Source organism: Apteryx rowi, unplaced genomic scaffold, assembly GCF_003343035.1.
Source record: "Apteryx rowi isolate R43461 unplaced genomic scaffold, aptRow1 scaffold_50, whole genome shotgun sequence".
NCBI lineage: Eukaryota > Metazoa > Chordata > Aves > Apterygiformes > Apterygidae > Apteryx > Apteryx rowi.
In genome coordinates, this window is record NW_020450761.1 from 883,107 (window position 1) to 908,623 (window position 25,517).

Here is a 25,517-nt window from a genome sequence, read left to right on the forward strand (position 1 = left end):
TCAGAAGCTTTGTTGATTCTCCATTTATTTTGAGAAATACAAAATATGAAACCTAGTTTACAGTTCTGGCACAAAAATGATGAAGCAATAAGCACAAAGATTCTTTTTACAAAAAACGCTATACATTTTTAAGATTTAAAAGTGCCTGTAGTTTTTCACAGCAAATAACTTTATTTACCTATATCCTTTTTCTTAGTAAAATAATATATTTATTCAAATTGCACATGAACACCTTGGTGAAGTAAACTATATGTAAAGTTACAATAAAATCTGTATTTAAAGCAAACAGTCATTAGAAACTACATCAAATGGAAGAGATTTGGTTCAACTATCAAAGCCTAAATTGAATCTTAAAGATTGACGGGGGGGGGGGGGGGGGACGGGACGGGACAACACATTGACAGATATGACACAGGTATGGATTAAATTACCAACAATTTGACAAAAAGTGATAAAGCCTGTAAGTTCTTCACAGATCTAATACACTGCTAAAATCTTTAGATGCAAGGGTTTTACTACATTTAGACTGGCAAAATTTGCAGGCTGTTAATCATTTTTCCACAAGACTACAAGGCATCTCCTTCACTTAATATTGGACCTTAAAATGATCATGTTGGTAGATCAAGAATGGGCATAAGAAAACAAAGTGCCAAAATTGTATTATGTTGATGTAGTTACAAATTACTGTTTTGACAACAAGACAGATGCAAAGTTTATCAGTTAAAGTGAACTGCAGTAATTTGCAACAATAAAAATGAGAACACTTAAGGTTTATTTTTACTCTTAAAAAAAAAAAAAAGAAAACACAACACCCACAAAAACAAAAAAACCTCACTGGCCTGGTTCAAACTTCCAGAATTGCTGAGGGGTTTAATATACAGTTTTACAGTCAATGCAGCTGCTTGCACTGTGCAAAATTAGGTGTCAACTTAGTAAGTCTCTACCAGACCAGGGCCACAACTTCCACCCAGTATTATTCTTCCCTCTTTAAAAATACTTGTACTGAATTATATCAATCATTATTTGGAGAAGTGTTCAGTCAAGACTTTCATAAAAAGTGACTGGTGATTTAAGATGTCCCACATGAAATATCTTAAGAGGCCCAGTTTTCACAGTGTGTGTGCGCTATGACTTTCTGGATTATTATTACCGTTTCTTGAATGCAAACTCTTTAAGAGCCCAAGTTGAAGATCCAAAAATTCAAGTATCTACCAAAGTCTTATTGGTTTTAAGTCCTGACCTTCATGCTTGTGTTGATGTAAAGTCATTTTCATTAGCATTTCTTTCAAACTACAAAACAACCGATTCACCCATTCTGGTATCCTCTTGCAGATGTTCAAAAAAGTATTTGATTTACATCAACATCTGATAAAAGATAAAAACTAACATGGATAATAGGGTCCCAAAAGCATTGGTACGTCACTTTAAGAAACATAGCAACACTGACAATGGATGCATGATAAATGCTCCATTATATGCCATTCACATTAAGCAGCACAGAAAATGCTTATGYGGACTAGATTTCTTTGCACTAACACTCAGTTGTTTAAAAATACAGGAATACATGCTATTCTCAAAATTAATATAGGCATGCACAACTTCACATATCTAAAAAAACCAGGAGGCAGGTCCTAAAGTGTAGGCTTTGTGAAGAATTCCACAATGTCTCAACATTTGCAATCTAATGCAAGTCTAACCAAATTAAATGAGACTGCCAATGTGACAGCCACCCAACTATTGTTTGTAAACCAGATATTGAAGCAAGTTTAGTCCACGCGAACAAAAACAAGCGATCAACTGAATTGAGAAAGGGAAAATAAACAGCCTCAGTAAGTTACATTTTAAAGTTCTTCCAGTTAATAACCTATGGTCTTTCATCTTAGTTTAATTGAGTACTCCTCCTTAAATGGGTGTAGAGAGTATCTTCATAAAAATAATCAATTTTGCCTATTTGGTTGTAAATTCTACTTTTGAGGAAGTGAAAGTGCCAAGTTTTACCAGCAATTATGGATTCAGAATACGGACTGAAAATATGACATTTAAAAACACAGCAGAGTTAAATATAAAGTTGCAGCTTTTGAGAGAAAAAAAAAAAGGCTCACAAGGCACTTGCTATAGTGGTCCGTTAAATGAACAGTATATACAGTGCACCCTCAAAACATCAGTGTTATGCATCAAGCTTTTTCAGTTAGAAACTTAGATTTATTAGGAACAACCATTGGGTTCTGTGTATTCCGGCACAGTTATGCAGCAGCCTTGATTCATACAATGTAAGTGAAAAATTAAGAGAGAAGAGAGTAATTTAAACCAATTCCTGCCACCTGAAAGTTTTTTGTGAAGTGATAAAAGTAAGTATGGAATGCCATTCTGACACCCCCCTCCCTACCTACCCCAAAAGCTACATTCCTGCTACTGGAAAAGCCCAGCATTTTAATTACAAGTGATTTCATCATCAACTAGTTTGGCTCATCATTTGCAGTTTTTAAAAATAACATCCAGAACAGTAGCGTAATGCTACTTTCCTTTCCAGAACAAAAATTGGCAGGTAAGAAAATAGTAAGTATCTGAAAAAGTTATACACTAATTTCAATGGCTTAAAACGTTGAAAGTCATAAAACACTTGTGATACTGGTTTGATTTTTCTGTTCACAATATACTTCAAAGGCCAGAAGAGCTACAGACTCAGTCACATCTCCTAGCATTTCTCTGTGGGAATGGGTTCTTCATCTCCCTTTAGAAAGTATGTATACATTAATGCATACTTCTTAATTACTCCCAGACTGAGAAGGCTTAGATCATACAAATATATCTGCCATCTTAAGGTTTCCATACTTGCATGTTGAATAGAATAAGGAAAGTCGTCATGGACAGAAGAATCTGTAGATTTGCCAAAGAAAAAGTTAACATTCTAAATTAAAAACAGTCCCAAGATGTTAGCAACAAGTACCAACTTGTTGAAGGGACTTCAATCTACTTCAGCCCAGAAAATCATGTTACTTATTTTGTCTGTAAGCACCAATGTAAGAAAACTTAAGCATTTGTCCAGAATTACCACACATAGTCCATTCTGAAACTCTCCTCTGCAGATCATTTAAAAGAAGTTCCCAAAATTTTCTCCAACTCAAAATCACAAAAAAAGCTAATCCTCACTCACACTTTTGCATAGTTTGGCATTTKCTGGAATTGTACTTTCATTTTCATTCTTTGCTTTTGAGGGGACTCATCTGTCATATATCCAAATACTTTCAATCTAAAGCCTTCAGGAGAGTCCCACTTCAGCAGCAGGCTGTCCAGGACTGTTTAACATTCTTCTTTGCATTTAACAATAAAGATTATTCAGTTTTATCTGCACTTTCAGACTTTTCCCTTTGCATCATGCAGCGACGAACTATGCTGTCAAAACTTCCTAGGTAAAATAGGCCAATGATGCGAAAAATGCCCATGCAAACAACCTGGAAACAGAGAGAAATTCATTTAACATCCTGTGATTGTAGCATATTATTTACCCATGAAATAAAAAATAAGTTTCAGGTAGGTATGCAATTTAACCTCAGAAAGAACAAACTCATGAAAACCATCAAACCACTGTTTAACAGTTCGGGACTGAGTAGCAGGTACTAGTCTTAGCTTTCCTGCCAACTTGCTGCTTCAGCTTGAAAATATTAGTTCAGTCTCCTAAACCCATCTCCACCCTATCAAGAACCATTTGATGGAAAAATAATCAATGTTGCATAACATTTTACATTTTCAAGTGTTTTAGATTATAAAACTGTGATTATATGGCCTTCCCAAAATTACCTGCTGAAGACCTTCAGTAATAGAAGTGACTGGTGACATTCCACTGGTCAATATTGATAGCATGTAACCATCTGATCCAACTGAGCTATTAAAGTTCCCTTGCTGGATAGGAGAAAAACAGTAATTAAGAAAAAAGTTATTTACTCAGTTGGGGCAAATCACAATGTGGCTTATTTTAACATTACTCTCACTGATCTTAGTTGACTTAAGTCAGTAAGAAGAAATATTTATATGTAAAAAAAAAATATTAATACAATTAAAATCAGAAAATTAAAAAATATTCTGTGCTATGCAGCAACACCGATACCAAAAGAAATTCAATTAAAAAATGGACTTCTCTTTAGAGAAGTGTGCTAAACTACTGCAGATTTCTTTGAGATAGAGAAAAGACTAAATTCCTTCTTGAAACATGCTTACAGGTGGAGAAAAATATATTTACAAACAGGGAGAACAAAGTGCAGAGATGGATTATATCCTGTCAGAGCACTCATTACTACTGTAACTGAAGAATAAAATGCTGCTTGCCTTTTGTTTAGGATTAGTTTGCCAATACAGGAGGAGGGTTTTTTTTTTCCTCTTTTGGTTATTTGAAATGCTAGGTATGCTTTCATCTATGCCAATGATTTTAATTTGCTCTCCTCAAAACCGCAAAACACACATAGCTTGCTAAGCAATTCAGCTGGCAGGAGAAAAAGGAGAGGAAGACACCAAAAAAAAAAAAAAGCAATTTTTTTTTTTTTGGACTGATCATAAGGAAATGGCAGCTCTATAGCTCCAACTCTCAGACTTCTTCCATTTGTTTCTAGCAGACCTCATGCAAGGAGAAGACTTTCTGGAACACGTGGGACTAGATCCATGGAATGGAGAAGTGAAAGGAGAAGATGATGTTCCTGAATCAGGGTTTGGAATGAATCTATGCATAGCAGAGGATATGAAATTTGGTTATTTCCCCAAGCACACCTGAAAGGACTGTGAGTTCCCACAGCACAGAGCTACATTTAACTTGTCTTTTAGTATCTCAACTGATGGCTTGAGTGCAGGGAAACCATACCTGCCACCAGTGCTGGAGGGATGAGATTGGTTTCCCGTAAACACCAACACAGAATGCTGTGTGAGGCTGTACTGGATATTAAAACTCACCACCCCAAAAAAGACATTGTGAAGTTTTTGTAATACTTTTTACAAATACAGCRCACAAACACCTGCTGCAGAGGTAGGTCACGTTGAAGTGTATTTGGAAGTGTAAAAATAATTACAGTTTTTAGGATTCAACTTCTAGGCTTTTAAGGAAATGAGATTTCATATGTTTCAATTCTGAGTTGCCTATAACCAAACAAAACAGTGTCCTTGGTGCCCATTTCTTCTCATTTTCTTAAAAAATGCAAGCTTTCCATAGCACAAATCATAAGGAAAACTCAAAGGCAACATTCCCTTAACTATTAAGGGCAGGATTTTATGTATTTTAATCACTCAAAAATCAGATGCTAAAAGCCAAAAAAGGCTATATTGCCTTCATTTATTGTAAAATTATTTCAAAATTAACTCAGGTTCAAGATAAATAAGAAAGTTAAGGAAGCTCTGAGGTTAGACAAATGCCATTTGAGGCATTAAAAAGTCAATAGAGTTTAATGCTTTAAAGAAAGTCTAACTCGTCTTTGAGACATGACATCATACTGCTGCATCACCTTGTTTTGTCTAATGCACAACTTCAGACACTTTTTAGTTCCAAGAAATTGTATAAAATCATTTGTGGGCATGGTGGCAAGAAGAGAACAAAGAAAATACTTCCCTTCCAAACTAACCAACAAAGAACACTGTTTCAGGTAAGATAAGTGATTTTGTATTTAGCTTAAGTCATTCTCTTATATTTTTAAACAGGCATTATGTGTAATCCTAGTCTCTCCTACAAAGGTCTTACTTTAAAAAGATAATTTACTTACTATGGCATCTTTGACTATAACTCTGGCCACTTGTTCCGCTTGGCAAACAGATGAGGTTTCAGAAATTAGCTTCGTCTCTAAGGGCTTTAGTAGAAAAAAGAGTACAAGTTTGACAAACAACACAGGAAAAAATATTGAGATCAAATTTTGTTTTGTATCTTTTGTCATGGATGACACCATCATTGGTGTTAGCAAGTGGTATCATATTGCCAGCTAAAAAAAAAATCTACTTTTAAAAAAAGGTGAAAGCATCTTCATAAATAGTTTAATTTCATGAAGGGAACTGCCAACTTTGGTTTGAGTAGTAGTATTTTTTTCTTATAGTTTATTACTAATAAAATATTAAAAAGCTTTTTTTTTTCCCCCCACAAGTATTTTATTTTCAACATAAACTATCAAAATGTTTAAACTATGTCTTCAACACATGAGGAGGTGTGTTCATTTGTGATTTGTGCTAGAAAGGAAGAACAAGATAGGCCTAAAACATTTTAAGCTCCTACAAAACAAAGTCATACATAGGKTTTTTTTTGTTTGTTTTTTTATTTCTCAAATTCCATATGCCAGCATCCACCACAATCCCTCTTTGTATTTTACTACTTCGTGTTTTATAGTATTTATGCCATTTTACCTCATTAGCAGAAAGCAATTATGGCAGTCATTTTAGCAACCATAATACCTTTTACAAAAACAAAAGTCTGGTCTGGTACAAGAACAAACGCAAAAATATGTTTTAAAGTATTTTAGAAGCAAGTTTGTCATTCATGTTCTTTTTAAGAAATTAAATGATGATGGAACTAAATGCATGGCAACCTGTTTAACTGTTTAATATATTAAGATAGATGGTTCTGTTGATAGAGCAAAATACTAAATTAAAAAAGAGCAAGTCAACATGTTGTAATGGCTAATTCAGTTAAATTTGATAAAAGTTTAACTTGAACATTCAAGCCTAGTCAAACAATGGGAGTAGTTTAACATTCATGAACAGCTCTGAGGAGATCAATCCTTTTCTTAAAAACTGACACTGACAAAGCTAACTGAAAAATTGTTCTTTTTTAATATTTGTGTTTTAAGCAAAAAAAAAAAAAAAAAATCAGCGACTTTGTCAGAGGAAATCACAAACACCTTTTATGTTTTCCTCCAGAGATATGGCTTATGACATCAGAACTGCATCTCATTACCCCTAAGTACTTTTGATCCCACCTGCCAATATCAACCAAATCTGAAAGAGGTATAGAGATTTCAAAGGCAGTTATACTATAAGGTTTATGAAAATCAGCAGGTGTTCAGRAGAGACAGACTAAAGTTAATGACATGTTGAGGACAAAGCAAGCAAAACTCATCCATTAAACACGTGATGGGGCTAGTCAGCTAGCCAAAGCACTGTTTGTCTAGCAATTATCTTGAAGAGAAAGGTGTAACAAACATGAGAAAGATGTACCCTGGTACCTGACATTTTCCCCCCACACCCAACATACACACTCCAATTTTAGTATTAAGGAACAGATCTATCTGAAGAACAATGGGGGGGGGGGGAACCCACCAGAAAATCCCTGTCTCTTCCAGGTCTTAAACTGAACGTAAGCAATGGGTACAGAGAAAACAGTCAATCCTAAAGAGATGCAAATCACAATAACGGACATTCTAAACTAAGTAGCATTGAGTATACGTAACAATAATGTTAGAGCAACACAATAATGCAGAGATTTGAGGTGCACTAGTCAACTATCAAGCTAGGAACAAATCACCTGAAGACTTCATGTGTGCTAAAACAAAGCCTAAAGCTATACTTAAAAGCTTTTTTTTAAAAAAACAAACCAAAAAAAAAAGATAAGCAAAATCTTATTGGATCTGTTCTTTTAAAAAAAGAGTAATCTTAGATTAACAGTGCATTTTGCTGGTGACTATTTCCATGAAATAGACTATTATGAAGAGAACATAAATCCTGAAGAAGGTGCAAACTATACAAATATCTGCAGATATCTAATTCTGGCACTTTATGTGGGTGTGTGGGAGGATATATTTAATATAGAATAATTATCTGAAAGAAATGAAGTAAGAATTGTGTTATACAGTCCCTGCTGTTCCTATACAAAGGGTGAAAGAAAATGGAATTGAACCCCAAACTGAACTTCCTATAACATACAATGTTAGAGAGGTCATCTATAAAAGGTTGATCTACTTAGATATGAGATTTATAGCTCACAGTATGCAAAGAGTAGATACATTTTCTCTTGTTAAATGAGACTTCATTTTGAACAGGGTGCCCGAGTATGCACCTCCCCCACCCTTTTTTGATTTACACTTTGTGTTTGGACATGTCACATAAGAGGCAAACAAATTTTAAAGGTCAAAGCATTAATTTTTAAGTCGAGTCACAAGAAAAAGGCCTACTGCCAACACACCTTTCTGAAAAGCCATACTGTCATCTGCACTACAAACACAATGCAAGAGAGTTTCCATCCTACTTTAATACTGGACACAATTTAATACTCGCCATTGTCATTGGGTATATTTACACAGAAGGGTTGGTTTGCAGTTTGCTGAAGGAACTGAGGTTCATTTTGATCTGTCACAACTATCAAAACAACAGTATTTTATTAAGAGGTAAGACAAGGATAATTTTGGCTTATTAAGCTTTTATACCAAAACAAATTGTAGTGTTTTTAAAGTTTACTATTCCATAGCAATATTTAGACAGCGTACAGAGACTTTACAATGCATTTCAAGTAAAGGTAAGCAATTATTCCATTTAAAGCCAGAACAATAAACTACACAAAATTATCTCACAAGCTATTTAATTCTGAATAGTCAAGTTGATACAATTCAAGTATTTCTTAAAATCTTGATGTGCACTAACTTCAGAAGTAGTACAGAAATGAATGAAATCTGAAATGCATTGCTTACTATGAAGCAAAGCTCTAGAAACATTACAGTATCATTTAAGAGTTAATTTACCTTTGTTTTACTTTCTTCTGCAAAGCCAGGTGTGTCAGTATCTGGAGGATAGGCCACTGTTATGTAGATATTATATGGTTTTACCTGTATTTTTACAGAAGTAAACGTTATCTCAATAAGGGACCTGTAAGCATTGTCAACATAAGTTTGTTAATTTCCCTTGTATTGATGAAATATAGCAAGCATGAGTTTAACTGCTTGTAGCTTTAAGTCACCCTTACATTCAGCACTTGAAAGACTGGAGTTACGTCTAATGAGGAAGCAAAACAGCAAAGAATTACAGAGCCAGCTGTGTTTTTTTGTTTAATAAAATCTCTGTAAAAGCTTTGTATTTGACATAAATTATTTGATAATTTCAAATGCTTTTTAAGACATTTAGGAGGAATATAAAAAGAGTTTAGCTCTATAATTTTAGAGATTTCAGTTTTAAACAAAAACCAAACCATTGCTGAACACCAGAACCCAACTTTCATAAAGTCAAGGCCAACAAGGGTTTCACTGAGGCTGATTAGCATGCATTTTTGTTGTTGCTTGTGCCAATATATTTTCACTGCTGGACAAATATGAAAAAAAATGACAAAAATATAAAACTCAAGTCTGGTATCTTTAAGAGGTATACTGAAGTCACTAGGCTTTTGAACCCATGAAATAAACTTGGAAGTGGTCAAAATCTCAGTAAACAAAAAAGTCAGTAAAAAATGTGAGAAAAGGGAAAGTCTCCAGGTAAGGATTGCATTTAGTTATGTATTTGTACATATTTGTCATAGAAGTGCACCACTCATGGAACTACTACAGAAAAACTACAATACAAATTTGTACTGCAGTGCAAGTAAACAAGCTTTTAATGAAGGTATTCAAAGAGTTAAGATAAATCAAAGTGTTATAAAGCCCTAAACATTTTTTACTTATATTACAAAACATTCTATAGGAAAATACTTACAGAAATGCCACACCACCATAGGCCCATGAACTCCCTATTTTTAATTTTGAAGAATTCAATCTTCACAAAAAATACCTGTCACCAGCTTTATATTCAAGGTGTCTGAAGAAAGACCCTTCAGTCACATGGTTCTATTTAGCAGCCCAGAGCAGTTTAGAGGCAGCTTTACCCCACATTCTTATCCTGATCAAGGCGTAAAACTACACTGAACAGAAACCAGTAAAAATGACGACTGTGCAAGCGTGTAGAATCAAACAAGAACACTTAATAAATACACTCTGGACAGCCAAAATACATGCACTTAACAGAAGAACAAGAGCTGAAGTCTTTCATATCAATTTTACCTGTCTTACTACAATGATGTACTTACCAATCTTGCTCCATCGAACAGTGGGGAAAAAAAAAAAAGGTTGTTTTTCTTTGGTCATGAGCTGAACATAGGCTTAGATCATTGAAAAATAAAAAGTTCACATCTACCAAACTTTAAAAAAAAAAAAAAAATGAACCACTGTCAACCGATTTTTTTTGTGGACGATCATTAAGTTTAAGTTTGAAAAGTTTACTGTTTCATAAGCTTCACAAAGCATTTACCATGGCCTCAAACAGCTTAGGAATCACTGACTTTAGTAGTGCCTGCTCATACATTCATGGAGCCTTCAAATACCATTCTGCTCTCATAATAGAACTTTGAGATAGACTTTTCACTCAGGAGACTTAAAATCTAAGTCCTTTTAGTTTTTAAAAAAAGAAAAGTTTGCACACATGGTGATCTTTAGTTTTAAGAACAAACTGAACCTATTTCTTATGCAACTGAAATCAGCTTACTTTCTGCAACCCCATCCGGAGCAATATTTTGTTTAAAAGGAAAAACGCTTATATCATTGCACACATACCTCCATTTGCAGGGCTTCAGCCAGTCCTCGAAGAGCAAACTTTGTTGGAGAATAAGCCGTATAACCAAATAGGCCCAATTGCCCAGCCTGAGATGATACAAACACAATCCTTCCCATCCGTCGTTCCTTCATGGTAGCAATTACCGCACGACTTGGGTAAACACTACCCAGATAATTGACTCYCATTAATCTCTGTACAAATGATATTAATATGGTATTTGAGCTATACAGATTCAGAAGCCTTCAGATGTTTGGTATCATTTCTCAAAGAACATTTCAGGCTGCTTTAATAATAAGCTTAACCAGGTTTGTAGTTCCATCAGCTAGCAAAGAAGAACAATTGCTTTCTAATCTATGGCTTCACAAACTGTTTATAGCTAAGAATCTCACCTCAAGCCAAAAAAAATCCACTCAAACAAGTCTTAATAGCATTTAGGATACTGATAATACTGTGAAACAATGGCCTTCATGGAAAAAAGAAACATATTTTAGGAAGAATCTGGCTTAAATGGTGTCCAGGAAGCAATCCATTTATGCATGATTTATGAAAATACTGAAATGAAAGTTTAAAAAGCTTTCTAAAACAGGAAACAAAAAAAACACCTATGTATTTACACATTTTAGAGATTTTAATCTTTGACAGGATAAAGGGAAGTCTTTAATTTCATTCTCTAGAAGGTCTAAAACACAACCAGTAGGTTGTACCATCCATGTGTGTGTGGGGGGGAAAAAAAATCAATAAGGTAACTAAAACTTTTTTTTTTTGGGGGGGGGGGGTGTCTCTGTCACTCCATCACAGCAACAACTTCTCAAGGTGCTTCAAACTACAAACATTTTGGGCACCTCAGAGTTGAACACTGACAACAGTCAGATTTTTCTGAAACAGGTAAAAAGTATGAAAAAAACATGTTCAACAGAGGGAAAAAMACAAGACTGTGAAATTCAGTGCCTTCCACAGTGTATTAGGTTACAAAAAAACATGTCAGGCTCTTTTGCCATCTTGAGGACTCACCCTGTACCAAATGGAGAATTCACTATTCTAACTTATCAGTGGACCAATAGTTATGTGAAAAAACAATTACAACCCTTGCAAATTTAAAGATAGGTTCTAGTTCAGAAAACTATCACAAATCAAGGGTATAACTATTCATACAAAGTCTGTAAAGGCACATGAATGTGGTCTAATTGTTGGAACAGTTGAATAAAAAAATCATTCATACAATAAAGTATGTTCACTTACTTCAAAAGAATTCACTTCAAYGTCCTCAAATTTTCCTGTAACTGATGTTCCTGCACAGTTTACAAGCAGGTCAACTGGCCCCAGCTTCTCTTGAGCCTGGAACAGGAAACAGGTTAAGATATTCATTAGCGAGAATCTTCCTATAGCACAAAAATCATAGCTACAAGTATCATTATAAGACATTATTTCCATCAGAAATACATTGCACACAGTTAAGCTTCTTAAGAAACCCAGATAAATCAGTTACTTCCTTACCTGTTTTAGAACATTCTCCACCAGTTCGTAGTCCTTAGATACATCAACAGAAATACACAGCACAACCTAAAAAATGAAGATGAAAGATTATTTTACAACATACTAAGCCAAATAACTGTGGACTCCAACCCTTTAAAAAAAATGAAACAGAACCCAACAATTTATCTTTTCCAGCAAACCAAAAAGTAATTTTGGACATAACAGTTAGTATTCCTCCCACACTGAAGAAAGCAATATCCCCACTCCCTTTATTCTAGTAAGATAAAGGTTTTGTTAATGTATGAATAAGCACTTCATGATCCTCAAAGCAGCTACTCATGTGCAAAATATAATTTCTAATTTACTGTATTAAGACACACTATGGCTTAAGTTACTTACCTAAAGTTTAGTAATAAATATTCTAGGTAAGGCAGTCAAAATCCCCCAATTTAACTTTCATTAGTACTAAACACAAGTCAAAACACCCGTGTGGCCTAGCCTTATTTTTAAGGAAAGAAAAAAAACCAAAAAAACAACCAACAACTTTTGCAAATCACAGAAGACCATGATTGCAGAATCTTGCTCTGAAACTGCAGAATCAACACTGCAAAAGGCATTTCCTGAAACTTACAAAGGACAAGTGTTAAAAAAAAAGCTGATAACTTTAATACCACTGATGCACACTACCCACTTTTTTCTTTTCTTTTTTTTTTTTTGAAGAACAAATTAACTTTAGCTGCATACTACTTAATTGGGACATGTCAGGGATAGAGTTAAAAAAAATTTCTCTGAGAAACTGACTGGTGGCACAATGTCACAAATATCTAAGAAGTGAAGCCACACATATATGGGAACCAGAGACTACAGGTTTTAGTCTGAAAGATACAGACACATGAAAATGAACACTGGGCCAGGGAAGGGGGGGGGGATGGGTAAGAGTAATATCTAAGTCTTGTTGCAGACAGAAGTTAGGCACTGGTTTTCTTGAAAGTTACAGATCACTTTTAGTACGACAGTCTCAGAATCTCACTTGGAGCTCCTTCAAATTGACTTCTGGTCAAAGGAAGTACTGCCTTTGGGGTATCACTTATAAGATCACTGCAAACTCCAGCTTGGCCAKGTATTTACAGGCAAGCTACCTCCTCTGCTAAACAATTGGCAGAGCTTCAGGGCAGTTCATCAACTTGAAAGAAGTAGCAATCACAATAAGAGGAGAGCCTCCTATATCCTTGTTCTGATTTCAATCCCTTCCTTTATGTTGGTCAATTCACTTAGAAGCAGTCTGAGGTGAAATAAAGTTGTCACCAGTTTGTCATCAGTATCCTCATGACCATTTGTCATGAAGTATGGGGGGGGGGGAGGGGGGCGGGAACTTACCACAGTGTAACTAACTGCTGTGGCAGCTAGTCATTTGTCATTTCTGCCTCTGGTCAGGCTGCAACACTTCTTATCTGTATAAACAGAATCTGCTTGCCATTCCTGTGCAGCAGGTTGGCTATTCCTGCCTCCCAGCATTGTATGAATTTGGACATCAAAGTAAACTTGTGGCGCAAGTTATTGGTGGGTCTCCATGCATCTCCCCTTGGGGCATTTATTATATTTTGGAAATATTTATCTTTTATAGAAATTTGGGAACAGAATAATAGTTGAGTGAAGAAGGCAGATATATCTATCTGGATGTCTTTGCAAGATCAGTGAAGAGGTTTCTACTATTAAAATTACAGTTCTGTACCAGAGCAACTGGTTAATGTTCCAGACTGCATAGATCTGTCATTCATACTATGAACAACATACTCAAGAGCTACCACAGCTTTTATTGACTACTGCCACATTTTATAATGTACCTCTTTGCTTCTAACACTATACATTTTATCTTCTGTTAAAATATATTCATTACCCTCACTTCCCAGAGCATGCATTGTGGCTCCACTCCTGGGAAATAGAATATACTGTCAGAAACAGTCTAATGTCTCCAACCCTGTTCCTCACCTTTTGTTCCAAATGACACATTGCTTTTGATATTAATGGAGTTCCTTTCACAATAAAGGCTAAATTCAACTCCCACTGAAGTAACTGGGAAGATTTCGTATCAGGAAATGGATTAAAGAAATTGCAAAAAACTAAGGGCAAATATTTTGTTGCATTGCACAGCTTTAACCATAAAGGCTGCACCACCAGCATTCTAAATAAAACACATGCAAGTTTTTTTAAAAGAACATTTGCCAAGTCAAACACTAAAATGTACATAGGTGCCAGAATACCTGTTGTCTGTGCAACCTGGTTCCATGAATGTACCAAGAGATGAATTTTGACATTATATAATAATCTAAAAAGTAATTTTTCCTGAGGGTCTTTGCCTCCTAGTTTCTCATCAGGTAAATGGAGCAATCAGTCTGTGGCCTTGCCAGACATCATCTTTCCCTCCACTCATTCAGCAATCTTTTTGTACAACTTCTCTCAATCCAGCTATCCTTACCACCCAATTTCTCATCTGATGTTGCAGTGCAAGCTCTGCTCCAGACCCCCTGCCTTTTCCAGTTCTGTTCTTTGCATTTAGGTCAGGCAGGCTCCCCTGTGACATTGCCTACAACCCAGCAATGAGTACAGAAGACCCAGGATACCTCTATCAGTCCTAGTAGCTATGGAAGTCTATAGGTGCTACTGCAGAAGGAGTCCTGTTTAGTCCACAYTGGAGTTTGCTTGGTGTTGAAGGTACTTTCGGAGATTTTTAATTGATACTCAGTAAGCATGCATAAAAAAATATCCAAGTCTGTCAAGCWCAGACAGATTTTAACAAGAACATCCTGACACAGTGTTTGACAAGGGATTATCTTCCTTGGAAAGCCTGGGAAACTACTAGGACAGCTAAAAGAAGTGGGTTTTTTTTGTTTTTTTTTAAAGAATGGGTAAAGTATAGTCTCTCCTCACCTCAAATGGCCTAAATTTTCAAAACAAAGTTGATCTGAGTAAGGCAGCATGGACGGGGGAAAAACAAAAAAACCTCCCCATCTTTAGCCAATTTGACAGTTATTAGCAAGTGAAGACAGGAACTTATAAATGGTGGTATTGAGAAAATTTAGTATCGGCTAGTACTAACATTCTTGCCTCCAAACATTGGGCTTTTTTCAGTGCTTCTTTTCAACAGACTATAAAATTTATCATTTCACCAAACTAAAGTTACATATTGACTAAAGCCAACAGACACAGAATCTGTAATCACGGAAGTAACAAAGTTCTGGAACACAACAATCTCACTGTTTCCACTCCCTCCTTGATCAGTAATATTGTGGGAAAAAAAATTTTTTTTAGCAATTCATCTTGAAGTTATATTTTTTTAACAAAACAAACTTCCCTCCTTTAAGGTAGTATCTCAAAGAGCTCTAAAACAGTGCTTTTAAGGCTGAGCATACTGTTTATTCACCAAAGCTCTGAATTCAACATGTGCTGAACCTTTAGCACTTACAAGTCTCAGAACTTCACAAACTTAAATTTATCTGCTAGGGTGCTTTGTCAGTGAGAAGAATAAGCATGGGGTAGTGAATTAAACCTCGAAAAGAAGCATCAAAGCTTCTTTCACAAGCCAACAGCTGTATTTATGACTTGTAAAGAGTGAGAGATTGGGGGGGGGGGAAGAGGGGGAAGGTGGAGGTGTCTTCCACTTGATCTTGAAAACTACAAATGCTTATCTACTAATAGTAAATGACAGCTATCCAAAAATGTCTATTACACCTACAGTTGAAGACATCAATCTTTTCCTCTGAGAAAAGCAGACTGCTGTACTTGCTGAGTGACATCAAATGTAGCAGAGTTCAGAATACTGCTTTTAGGCAGAGAGGTATTTTTTGAATTCAGATACACTATACTGAGTCCTCACTTATTTTTATCACACTCTTATGTTTTATAAACAGGATTATTGAACATATGTTGTAGTGACTATCTTACAGACACAACACACAAYAGCTATTTGTAGCAGTGATCTTACCTGCTTATCATTAACAGAATACTTTTCTATTTCCTTCTTTGTCTGCAACAGCTTGTTCTGAAATGCATATAAGAACAGCTAAAGCATTGCAGTTATGACAGCATATTAGTCTTCAATAGTTCAATAATGGGTTGAAATATTCTCTAAAAAAATAAAAAGGTTATCCTCAAATATATATAACACTATTGACATCTTACAGATTTATGAATGTGATCAAAACATCAGCTTCATTAAGCTATCTGAACTCATTTATCTGTTTTTTACTTTATCTACTAAAATCAGAAAGGATTTCTATAATAGATTTAATGCTTCTGTTTCATATAACTGCACAGAGCACCTAAAACTATAGGTGTTACCTTTTTTTWAAATATATTTCAATTTTATATTTATATAATATTACATAAACTATTCTGAAGAATAATAACTGTCACAAAATTACCACAGAAGTTAAATGAAAATTCAGTAAGCTCCAATTGTCATACTCTTTTCCAGAAAAATAACTGTAGCTGTATTCAAGGTTATGCAAAGAAAGTTCTCAATTTTAAGTAAACTACCAAGCACAGCTGAGACTGAGGAGGGAGGGGAGGTGCAATTTAAATGCTTTTATTTCCTGCAGAATTAATTTTTTTTCCCAAACAAATATCCCATTGTTAAAACTTAGTAATTCCAACTAAATTTTACTGAGTACCTCTTAGCTTTAAACAAACAAACAAATAAAGAAACAAAAACACCCCACAGGAAGCAACCTCTGYCTCTAAAGCTGTGTTGATGAGTAGCTTTTGACTTGTACAAGGTATGATGAAATGATTATCTGGCCCCAGAATATTCTGTGGATTTTAAGCATTGTTCTTAATTCCCCAGTTGTTATTTACAGTAGGGAAATTTTACATTTTTAAAGAATATAGGACTCTTCCTGCTCTTGTCCTCTGCCACAGATCTAGACAGTAAAATAATGAATGCCATTAAAAGAAGTGATATTACTGGCAGAGTTTTAAGGCAAGCTTATCACAAATTCCATGTTGGACTACACTCTGTAAGATAAAGGTAGCCTCCCTCCCAATGTATTAATTTGAAATAATTAGGATCCCTTAAAAGTACATTGGGGAAAAAAAGTATAAATAGTTATCAATTCAAAAATTATTGCCCAACAATAGAGATTAGTGAACATTCTTTAGCCAGTAAAAACACACATAAGTTTACCTCATCTCTTGCAATCAGTGTTATGAAAGCACCTTGCTTATAACATTCAATAGCAATACATTTTCCAATTCCACTGGAGCCTCCAGTTACCTAAAAGTTATTTAAAAATGGCAGCATTAGTCTAGTATTCTCATCCCTTCTCCCATATCATAAAAGTCAAATGAAATGAAAATTCCAAAAATGCACTGAGATTAAAGTTTCATCCAATGAAGTCTGAACACACAACGCTAGTTTACATATTATGAACTAAAAATAAAATCTGAATATAATGATGAACCTCTGCTTCTATCCCCAAACCAAAGTTATACCTCAGTGGTATTTTTTGCTCATTTCTTATCCCAGGCACACTTAGACCCACTCCCATGCAGACTCTCTCATATGCTTTTGACCAAGTTCTGTATGTTATTTATATAAAAACAGAAGTAGTTAGAAGTTTGAAATAATTACTAAAGTTAGCCATAAGAACTCAATTACATACTGTCCCTCCACAGTTGGTCAAAGTAGAAATTAGCTGTAAAAAGAAAAACTATAGATCATGTAAGCATAAACAGGATTTTTAAGAAGTACCTTCTTAAAAAAAAATCATTAATTTAACACTTGGTCTTCTCTAGAGTATATCTCTAATCAGTTCCCTAGTCTGGTCCTTGGGCTGTCTCCACCACCACTCAATTTCAGTTGTGTGCAGATCCCAGTACCCAAGCCTCTATTACATTTTCTTATTCAGAATTATGGTTTAGAGGAAGTGTCTTGTATGCAAACAGGAAATAACAGTTTGTCTAGAGACAAATACAGAGCGATGGCTACAGGACTGCACCATATGTTGCAGAAGTACATGCTATGCCAAGTTACACTAATAGACAGGTTAAAGCCACCTTAACACCTTTCTTGCTTCCCTCAATAAATCGACACCTGAATTCCATGCAGAACAAGAAGCAGATGACAATCCTGACCTCTTTTTGACTAAAAGTAAAAACATCTGCCTGTCTGATATTGCCTTTCAGATGATATGTTGCAAATTCCCTTAAATGCAGTCTCAGTCAGGTGTGCCTTCAGCCCTTAAACAAAACACACAAATACCTTCTTTATATACCCAAATTGCTTGACTTGTCCCCTAATAGCATATTCAGATTTAAATGAAAAAATATTGCAACAAAATGGCTAGAACTGATATTGTAAAGAAAATCAGTTACTGAAGTGAATTCTGGAATACAGCTTTCCTAATAATTGGAAAAAGTGATTCAGATTCCTCTGTAAGAAGTCGGGTTTTTTTGTTCTTCATCAAAACCTTTCAAAAAACTTCAGAGAAAGTTAACTATCATCTTCATTTTAAGTAAAAGAAAATGGAAGCACTAAGCTAATCAGTGGAAGAGCCAAGATCCCCTTTCTCTAAGCACACGCCTATCAAAAGCCTCATGCTGTCTCCTCACCTGCAGATGCCAAACAGTTTTGTTTTCACAGACACGTTATCCTTAAAACATTCTTTCCATTCCTGGAGGCAGGAAAGAATATTAAGAGTCAGAATCCCAGAAGTACACTCCCATGAGTCACCAAATGCTCTTCTTTCACATGAGTATTTTATCACTAACCTTCAAAAAATGGCTTAGTATAAGTAAAATAATCCCAGCAAACAAATATTTACAGCATGGTCTGCAGCTTTTGACTTGTTTGTCTGCAGTCACAAACAGGGTGAGAAGAATAGGAGTAATATTCACAAAGTTTAGCCTAATCTCTTCAGGCTTCCTCTATTATTAGGGATAGTTGATTCATATTAGCTTCTAATTGACTCTCTCTGCAAGATTAGCTTCACTACACTAACCTCCAAGGATGACTCTTAGACACATCACCACTTCTGGAAACRTGAGACCTGGTCTTTAGTATTCTGAATGAAGAACAACTGCTTTTAGAATAAATGAAGTCTGCAATTTTGGGGGTGTGTGCATGCATGTGTGGATGGGTGCATGTATAGGTGGGTGCGCATTAACGATTTGGGACTTCAGCACAATCCCAGAATTAAATGCTTCATGATGGAGAGAAGTTAAGACTTTCAGCTTATTCCCAAAAGAGCTTGCAAGATTTCAGTACATTGCTGGAAGGATTAAAAGACTCAATTTGATATGTTCAGGCAGACCTCAGTTCCACAGCATTCATGAGCTGCTTTTACAGATTTTCAATGGCTGCAGGTACACCATCACAGTAGCTAATGAATGCACACAGGAGACTGTTCTGATACCATTTTTTGCCATAGCGTTAAGTTGAGAGACATCCAATTGTTGCCTGCACAAATTGCTGAGTATCAGAAACAGGTTGAGTATACCAGAGATTGAGAAATTCTTTGAAGGTGAAGCTACTGGCATCACAGCTTTGACCTTTCAGACAATGCTAACATTCACACTCTGAAGTCATGCAGAAAGGGGAAAAGAAGTTTTCTATTCAGTCACACCCAAGCACACTGAATAGGTCTCATGTCAGACATGTCAGTGACAGAAGGCAGTATCAATTAGCTGGGAGCTCTGCTGGTTAGGTGGGACGTTGTTACTAATACGCGGGATGTTGTTAGTAATATGCACATCTTTCAGCAGCATTCACCATGAATGCTAATGTAACAATCAAGGAAACATTCCTAACACTTGTAAAATCTTACCTTTGCACCATAATGAAGTTAGGCTAACTGAACCTGTGAAATCTGTTAGATAAATTACAGAGCTTATTATCTTTCACCTAGCAGCACTGAATGCAAACTGGCTTCATGCTTTTAGACAGTGCTTTAACATAAGKTATTTACAGAAGGGTTCCGTTTCAGGGGAACTAATCTGCTCCAAGTGGTTAGTATGCCTGAGTAGATTCAAAATGACCTCTTGCTGAACCACTCAAATACATCCAAACCACAGATCACACCACTCCCAATACCAGAGCTACAATGCTGAGACACCAAGACTGGCTCTTCTTAAAGCTGACCCAAGTCCACAGCAGTTATCAGGTCCGGCTCTGCACAGAAACAGCCAAACTATTTCCAGACCAGAGATGACCCTTATACATGTATTTAGACATGTCCAAACTGAATGGGGAGATAGTTACAAACAGACAACATCTTTATATTCCTGCCATAATTAGGCCACAAACTTTGATAAAGGGCATTCAGATCATTGCAAACTCAGTTTGTATTGCAGAAATTGCAACATGGTTTCAGAAAGGTTAATGTTGAAAAGAAAAAGGGGAGAGGGCAGGAGGAGGCAAATGATGGTATTTTAGCAGGGACAGTTTTAAACATTATTCATAAAACTTATGGAAGGCTGTTTTTGCTGCAAGCCCTTAAGTTGGTGTCACATTCCACTTAGTCAAGCAAAGCAGCTTTGTAGAGGAACAGAAAGAAAAAGGAGAGAGGTGTGTAGGGAAGGTGTAACATCCCTCACAAAGGGCAGTTAGATTGATGCAATCGAGCATGATGCACGTGGAGCATGGATGACTGCCTTATCCTATCTGTCCTCARTTTCCTGTTGACTACTACAGCCAGCTATCCAAATAACTGTTTATTCTCAGGTGATGTGTGCTAGCATGTAGCCTGTTACCTGAGGAGAAAATTAAAGCCAATGGCAAAATAAAAGATGTATAAAAATAGTCTTCCAGATTTTGGAGAAGAGGAGGGAGGAGAGAAGAAAAAAACAAAAAAGCCCCCACAAAAATCAAGGAGAAATTCAGTATGAGGAGAAGCAGCTCTAGTGCACAGAAATACCTTTTATATACTTAATTTTAGAAGACTTTACATTTTATGCTGGAAATAAAGCAAAGAATATTATACATCTAAAAGAAATTTGTTTTAAATAAGCTAAACCTGATGCTTGAGCCAACTTGATAGCAGAGAAGTCATTTTTATTTAATGGTGCCCACTGGGATCACCAAAATACACAGCTGATAAAGAAGAGAAAAAAAATCCCAAAAGATTAGGCCATTAGTAATTTAGAGATCTGCAGACTTCCACTACAAATAGCAGTCCTATTCTCTTCAAAGCAAAAGAGACTACTACAACCTTGATTCCTCCAGAAAACATGCCTGGCATAACACAGTGAGCATCTCCATCACACAACTGACTCTGGCAGAGGACAGAGAGGAAAACAAAAACCACACACACACACACACTCTCTGCTTCAACTTTTTATCCCCAGAAGACTGCCAGAACCAGTTACTTAACTTCAACTCAAACATATAAATATACTAACATAACAATTAGGAGTGTAGAGGGGTAATTTTTATGAAGGCTTAGTTAGAGAGTGAAGAAATTCTGATTTAAATTGAAAATTAAAGAAAGAACCAGTACATAATAACACCTGAAAGAGTATCTGAAGTTGTACAATATCCTTCCTTCAGAAGGATAGATACATTTTTATATTTTCAACAAGTCACCAGAAAGAAATTTCTAAATAAGATCTTGTCTGAAGCATAAGAAGTATTTATTGAAGTATATCTTGAAAAACTATATTTACTGTGAGTAATCATTTGCCCCTACAAGAAGAATTATCCAGCTGAACATGCAATTTACAGTTCTTTTCCTTTTCAATACAAGAAAAGAGTAAAAGGAATAAAAAGGTAAACACATTTAAATGTTAATACATAATTTAACTAACTGATATTAAAGATGTATTAAAATATCGTAGCATTTTCCAGAGCAGTAAATTTATAGACTGGGTTTAACTGAGGCCTGACAAAGCTTACTAAATGTTGAGCTATAGTCTTATCAGAATCCAGTCATATACTGAAAAGAAACTATACATGAAGATTACATGAATAGATACTGGACCTCATAAGACTTCAGAAGAAGTCCTTAAATAATGCAATGGTCCTTAAATAATTTCAGGAAGTCTTTTTGTCATGTCAGTAGCAGAAAACACTCTCAGTATATGACATAGGAACTCACTTTGGACGTGCAGCATGAAAATTCTCCCTAAACAAAATTTCTAGTTTACAGTACCATTATCCAATATTTTCCCTCATGTGTTACACTAGAAAATTTGAAATCCAAATGGGCCAAGTGTACAGGGTTATTATTAACGGAACCTACAAATCTAAGATTTAATGAACTTGGGAAGAATTGCTCTCTATTACATTAGCTTTCCTAAATATTTTAGGAGTATAACCAAAACCAAAGTAAAACAAGTAGCTCTGTCAGCAGTGGCACTAATAAAATTAGTTTCCTGCAGACTTGTGTCATGAAATTGAAATATATCTGCAGCCTTTTCCTCTGTCAGTATTTTAATATAATTACTTCTCTAGCTGGATTCTAGCTGGATTCTCAGTTTTATAAAAATTGCACAAATATTTCTTTTCCTTTGAGACCTCCACTTGTGCCAAATTCACCTTAAACTGCTAATGCAAATAGCAGTAGTGGTTATGGGGGAAAGAAGGGAGGTATTCTCTAACAAGAGTATTTTCATCATTTTCAATATGAAAGAAAAGTCCATTAAACTTTTTACTGTTGCCATTTCTGCATAAAAATCACAGAAGACCCTCATAAATCTGCTTCACCTTTGCTCTTTTTCAGTACTGAAGGATTTCTAAAAGCTCCTGCTTAACTAGCATTACTACTGTGGAAAGAGTCACCCATAACTAGAAAGCCTTAATGCAAGTTCTAACATATGTCACACTGTGTATGATGCTGTAAAGCCAGTTACAGTACCAAGTAATACAGTATTGCATAAAGCAATTTAGGAATACTGTTGCAACTTGGACAGGTGTAAATTATTCTGGGACAGCTCCATCCTCCAAAAAGGAGCTCTAACAATAAATTAAAGAAAAAAAGAAAAGGCATCACCCAGAACTAAAAAAGTTTAATTTACAGTAGCTGTAAATTCACTTCTATCTAAAAGCCTTAACTTCTTGAGGATTATCCCAGACTCCCACTGAAATACAGGGCATCTGCAAATGCTACTCACCCCTTGAAAGCAAATTTTAACAAACTGTAAACTACAGCTTCTCTGCATATCTTAGGGATCTAAAGCTAAGTCAAAAGAGCTGTTTTTAGGGCCCCAATTCTTTCAACTGCTTAACTCATCTGCGTGACCAAACTCACAACTTTTTGCTCCATCTGCAAGCACCTGGGTATCACTTTCCTTCCTTCCCCTCCCCAAGCTATACACCCATAAACAACCTTTAGTGGTGTGCTAGTCATGAATTGTTTCAACAGTATATTCTTCTGAAAGTTTATTTCTAAAGACTTACTTTTACCACCCCGACTATATACAGACAAAACACTGCCTACAGACATGGATATCGATGTAAAGATGAAAAGGTACATGAGTGTCATCTGACCACTTCCTTTGTGTTAGTCTGTTAGTCTTCCCATTTCCTCAGTCTGACTCGTCTTTTAGAGCAAGAAAGCCAGAGACACTGCCTTCTGTTTATAGGCGCGCACACTGCTTAAATATCCTGGGAGACGCAAGGAGAAAATAAAGCACAGGGTAGCCAGCAACGTCAGGAACACAAAAGGAATGTTCCAAAAAGTCAACCTTAAGACTGGAGGTGGCATGCATTTCTGGTGACTCAGAAGATTGTCTTAAGCCAGCGGAGATACGCAGCGGTTGTCCGAGTCATCTATGCAGGTCATTTCCTTATCACTCGGAATTGAGGCGCTTATACTGTGGTAGCTGAGGGAGCCACAGCGAGCTGCCAAAATTCCTTGCCGCCACCAGCCCCCCCCCGCCGAATACTGAAGTTTCTCAGCGCGGCGCCTGCCCTCAACCCCCCGCGGCGCGCCGCTTCGCGCAAGGTTGCGGGAAGGCGCTACTTCACCGCAGCCGCGGTAGCCGCAACGGGGAGCCGGCACCGGGGCCCCCCGGGGGCGGCGCCGGCAGCCCGGCCCCCAGCACTAGCACCGCCCTCCCCCGCCCCCCGCGCGCGGAGGTGGGGGGGGGGGGCGGCCCAACGGACAAAACGGCCGCCGCCGCCTGGCGCCGCGGGCAGGAGGGCGCGCAGGCCGCGAGGCGCCGCCCGCCAGCGGAGCCCTCCCTCACCCGGGCGGGGAGGGGAGGGTAACTGGGGGGGGGGGAAAGGGGGCGCCCCCTCCTCGCTCGCCTCCCCCAAGCGGCGGCAGTGCGCCCCCGCCCCGGCGGGTGCCTCACTCACCACGACGTGAGCGCCGGGCAGCTTGAGGGGCTTGGGGCTGATGAGCGGCGACACCATGTAAAGCAGGAGGACGAAGGCCACGATGAAGGCGACCGCCAGGAGCAGCATGGCTCGAGCCGGGCTCGCGGGAAGGGGGCGGCGAGCAGCGGCAAAGCCCGTCAGGCCGCTGCGGGAGGGGGGCGCCGAGCGCAGCCCGCCGCGGCAGCCGCCAGTGCCAGCCTGCGCCGCAGCTCCTGGCGGGAGGGGGCAGGCGCCACCGCGGGGCTCGCGGAGCGGAGGAGAGGAGAAGGGAGCCCGGCCGCCACTCCGCGCCCTCATTGGTTGCCGAGGCGGGCGCGGGTCGGGGCGCAGGGATTGGCCAGCGAGGGTGGAAGGCACTCTCGGATTGGCCGGGGGGCGGGACGGGGCTCGCAGATTGGAGCCTGAGGGTGTTTTCGGGGTCATCGTCGGAGGCAAGGGGCGGCGGGGAAGAGAGAGCCCCTCCCGCCCAGGCGGCCAGCGGGCGACCGCCCCCTAAGGGAGGGGCGGGAGTCCTGCGCCTGCCGCCCCCCGCGCGGCGGGACGGGGTGGGACGGGGCCGTCATGTGCCGGCGGGCGGTGGCTTCCCGCCGAAAGCAGGGGCGGGGGAGAGGAGTCGCGGGAGGTGGCTGCTGCTTTTTGGCGTTTGTGGTAAATGCCAGTTTGGGATTAAAATAAAGTAACGTGATGTCGACAAAGCATGGCAGCCCCGAGCATTTATTTTTATTTATTTTTGTAAGCACGCGAGGAAGTCAAGATACCGTGAATATCAGGTGCCTATTTGTGCGCCAACGTTTTTAACGCTCTGCCGGCGATTACCGGCCGCGGTGACTCAGGTGGCGGAGATGTGCCAAGCTGCTCCTGCTGCGGGCGCTCAGGGGAAAAAGGGGAACGGTATGGGAAAGCATAACTAGTACAGCAGCCGGGACATAACATCAATGTTTTGTGGAGGATGATGAGGTGATTTTTGTTATGGGACGTTTCAAAGCCGGTTTTACATCTTTGCCTCCAATAAAAGCGGATGTGAATTCGGCGAGAGCCGGTTTTCAGAGCGGTTGAGCCCCACTGGCTTCTGCTGACTGCGGCTGGAGTTAACGCCGCTCCGCTGGTCTGAAAATCTAACTAACTCTTTTCAGCATGCTGTTCCCTACTGGGTGAACCTACAGGTTTTGCATGTTATTCATATGAAAAAAGATAAAAGCGT

The 25,517-nt window shown here is 37.8% G+C and overlaps 1 protein-coding gene across 4 annotated transcripts; it reads right to left on the minus strand.

The window, feature by feature from the left end:
• On the minus strand, window positions 1-24,534 carry KDSR (3-ketodihydrosphingosine reductase). Of its 4 annotated transcripts, none has more exons than XM_026079774.1 (10): window positions 24,296-24,532; window positions 17,183-17,272; window positions 15,983-16,039; window positions 12,022-12,087; window positions 11,767-11,862; window positions 10,527-10,718; window positions 8,694-8,777; window positions 5,739-5,822; window positions 3,799-3,900; window positions 1-3,452 (listed from the first exon to the last, which is right to left on the minus strand). In XM_026079774.1, exons 1-10 carry the CDS (start codon window positions 24,401-24,403, stop codon window positions 3,333-3,335), a joined length of 999 nt encoding a protein of 332 aa, XP_025935559.1. In that variant the 5' UTR covers window positions 24,404-24,532; the 3' UTR covers window positions 1-3,332. The 4 variants fall into 4 exon arrangements, with proteins under 4 accessions (XP_025935559.1, XP_025935560.1, XP_025935561.1 ...); XM_026079775.1 differs by lacking the exon at window positions 24,296-24,532 and adding an exon at window positions 23,680-23,993; XM_026079776.1 differs by lacking the exon at window positions 8,694-8,777 and having other exon boundaries at window positions 24,296-24,534.
• Window positions 24,535-25,517: the final 983 nt, after the last annotated feature.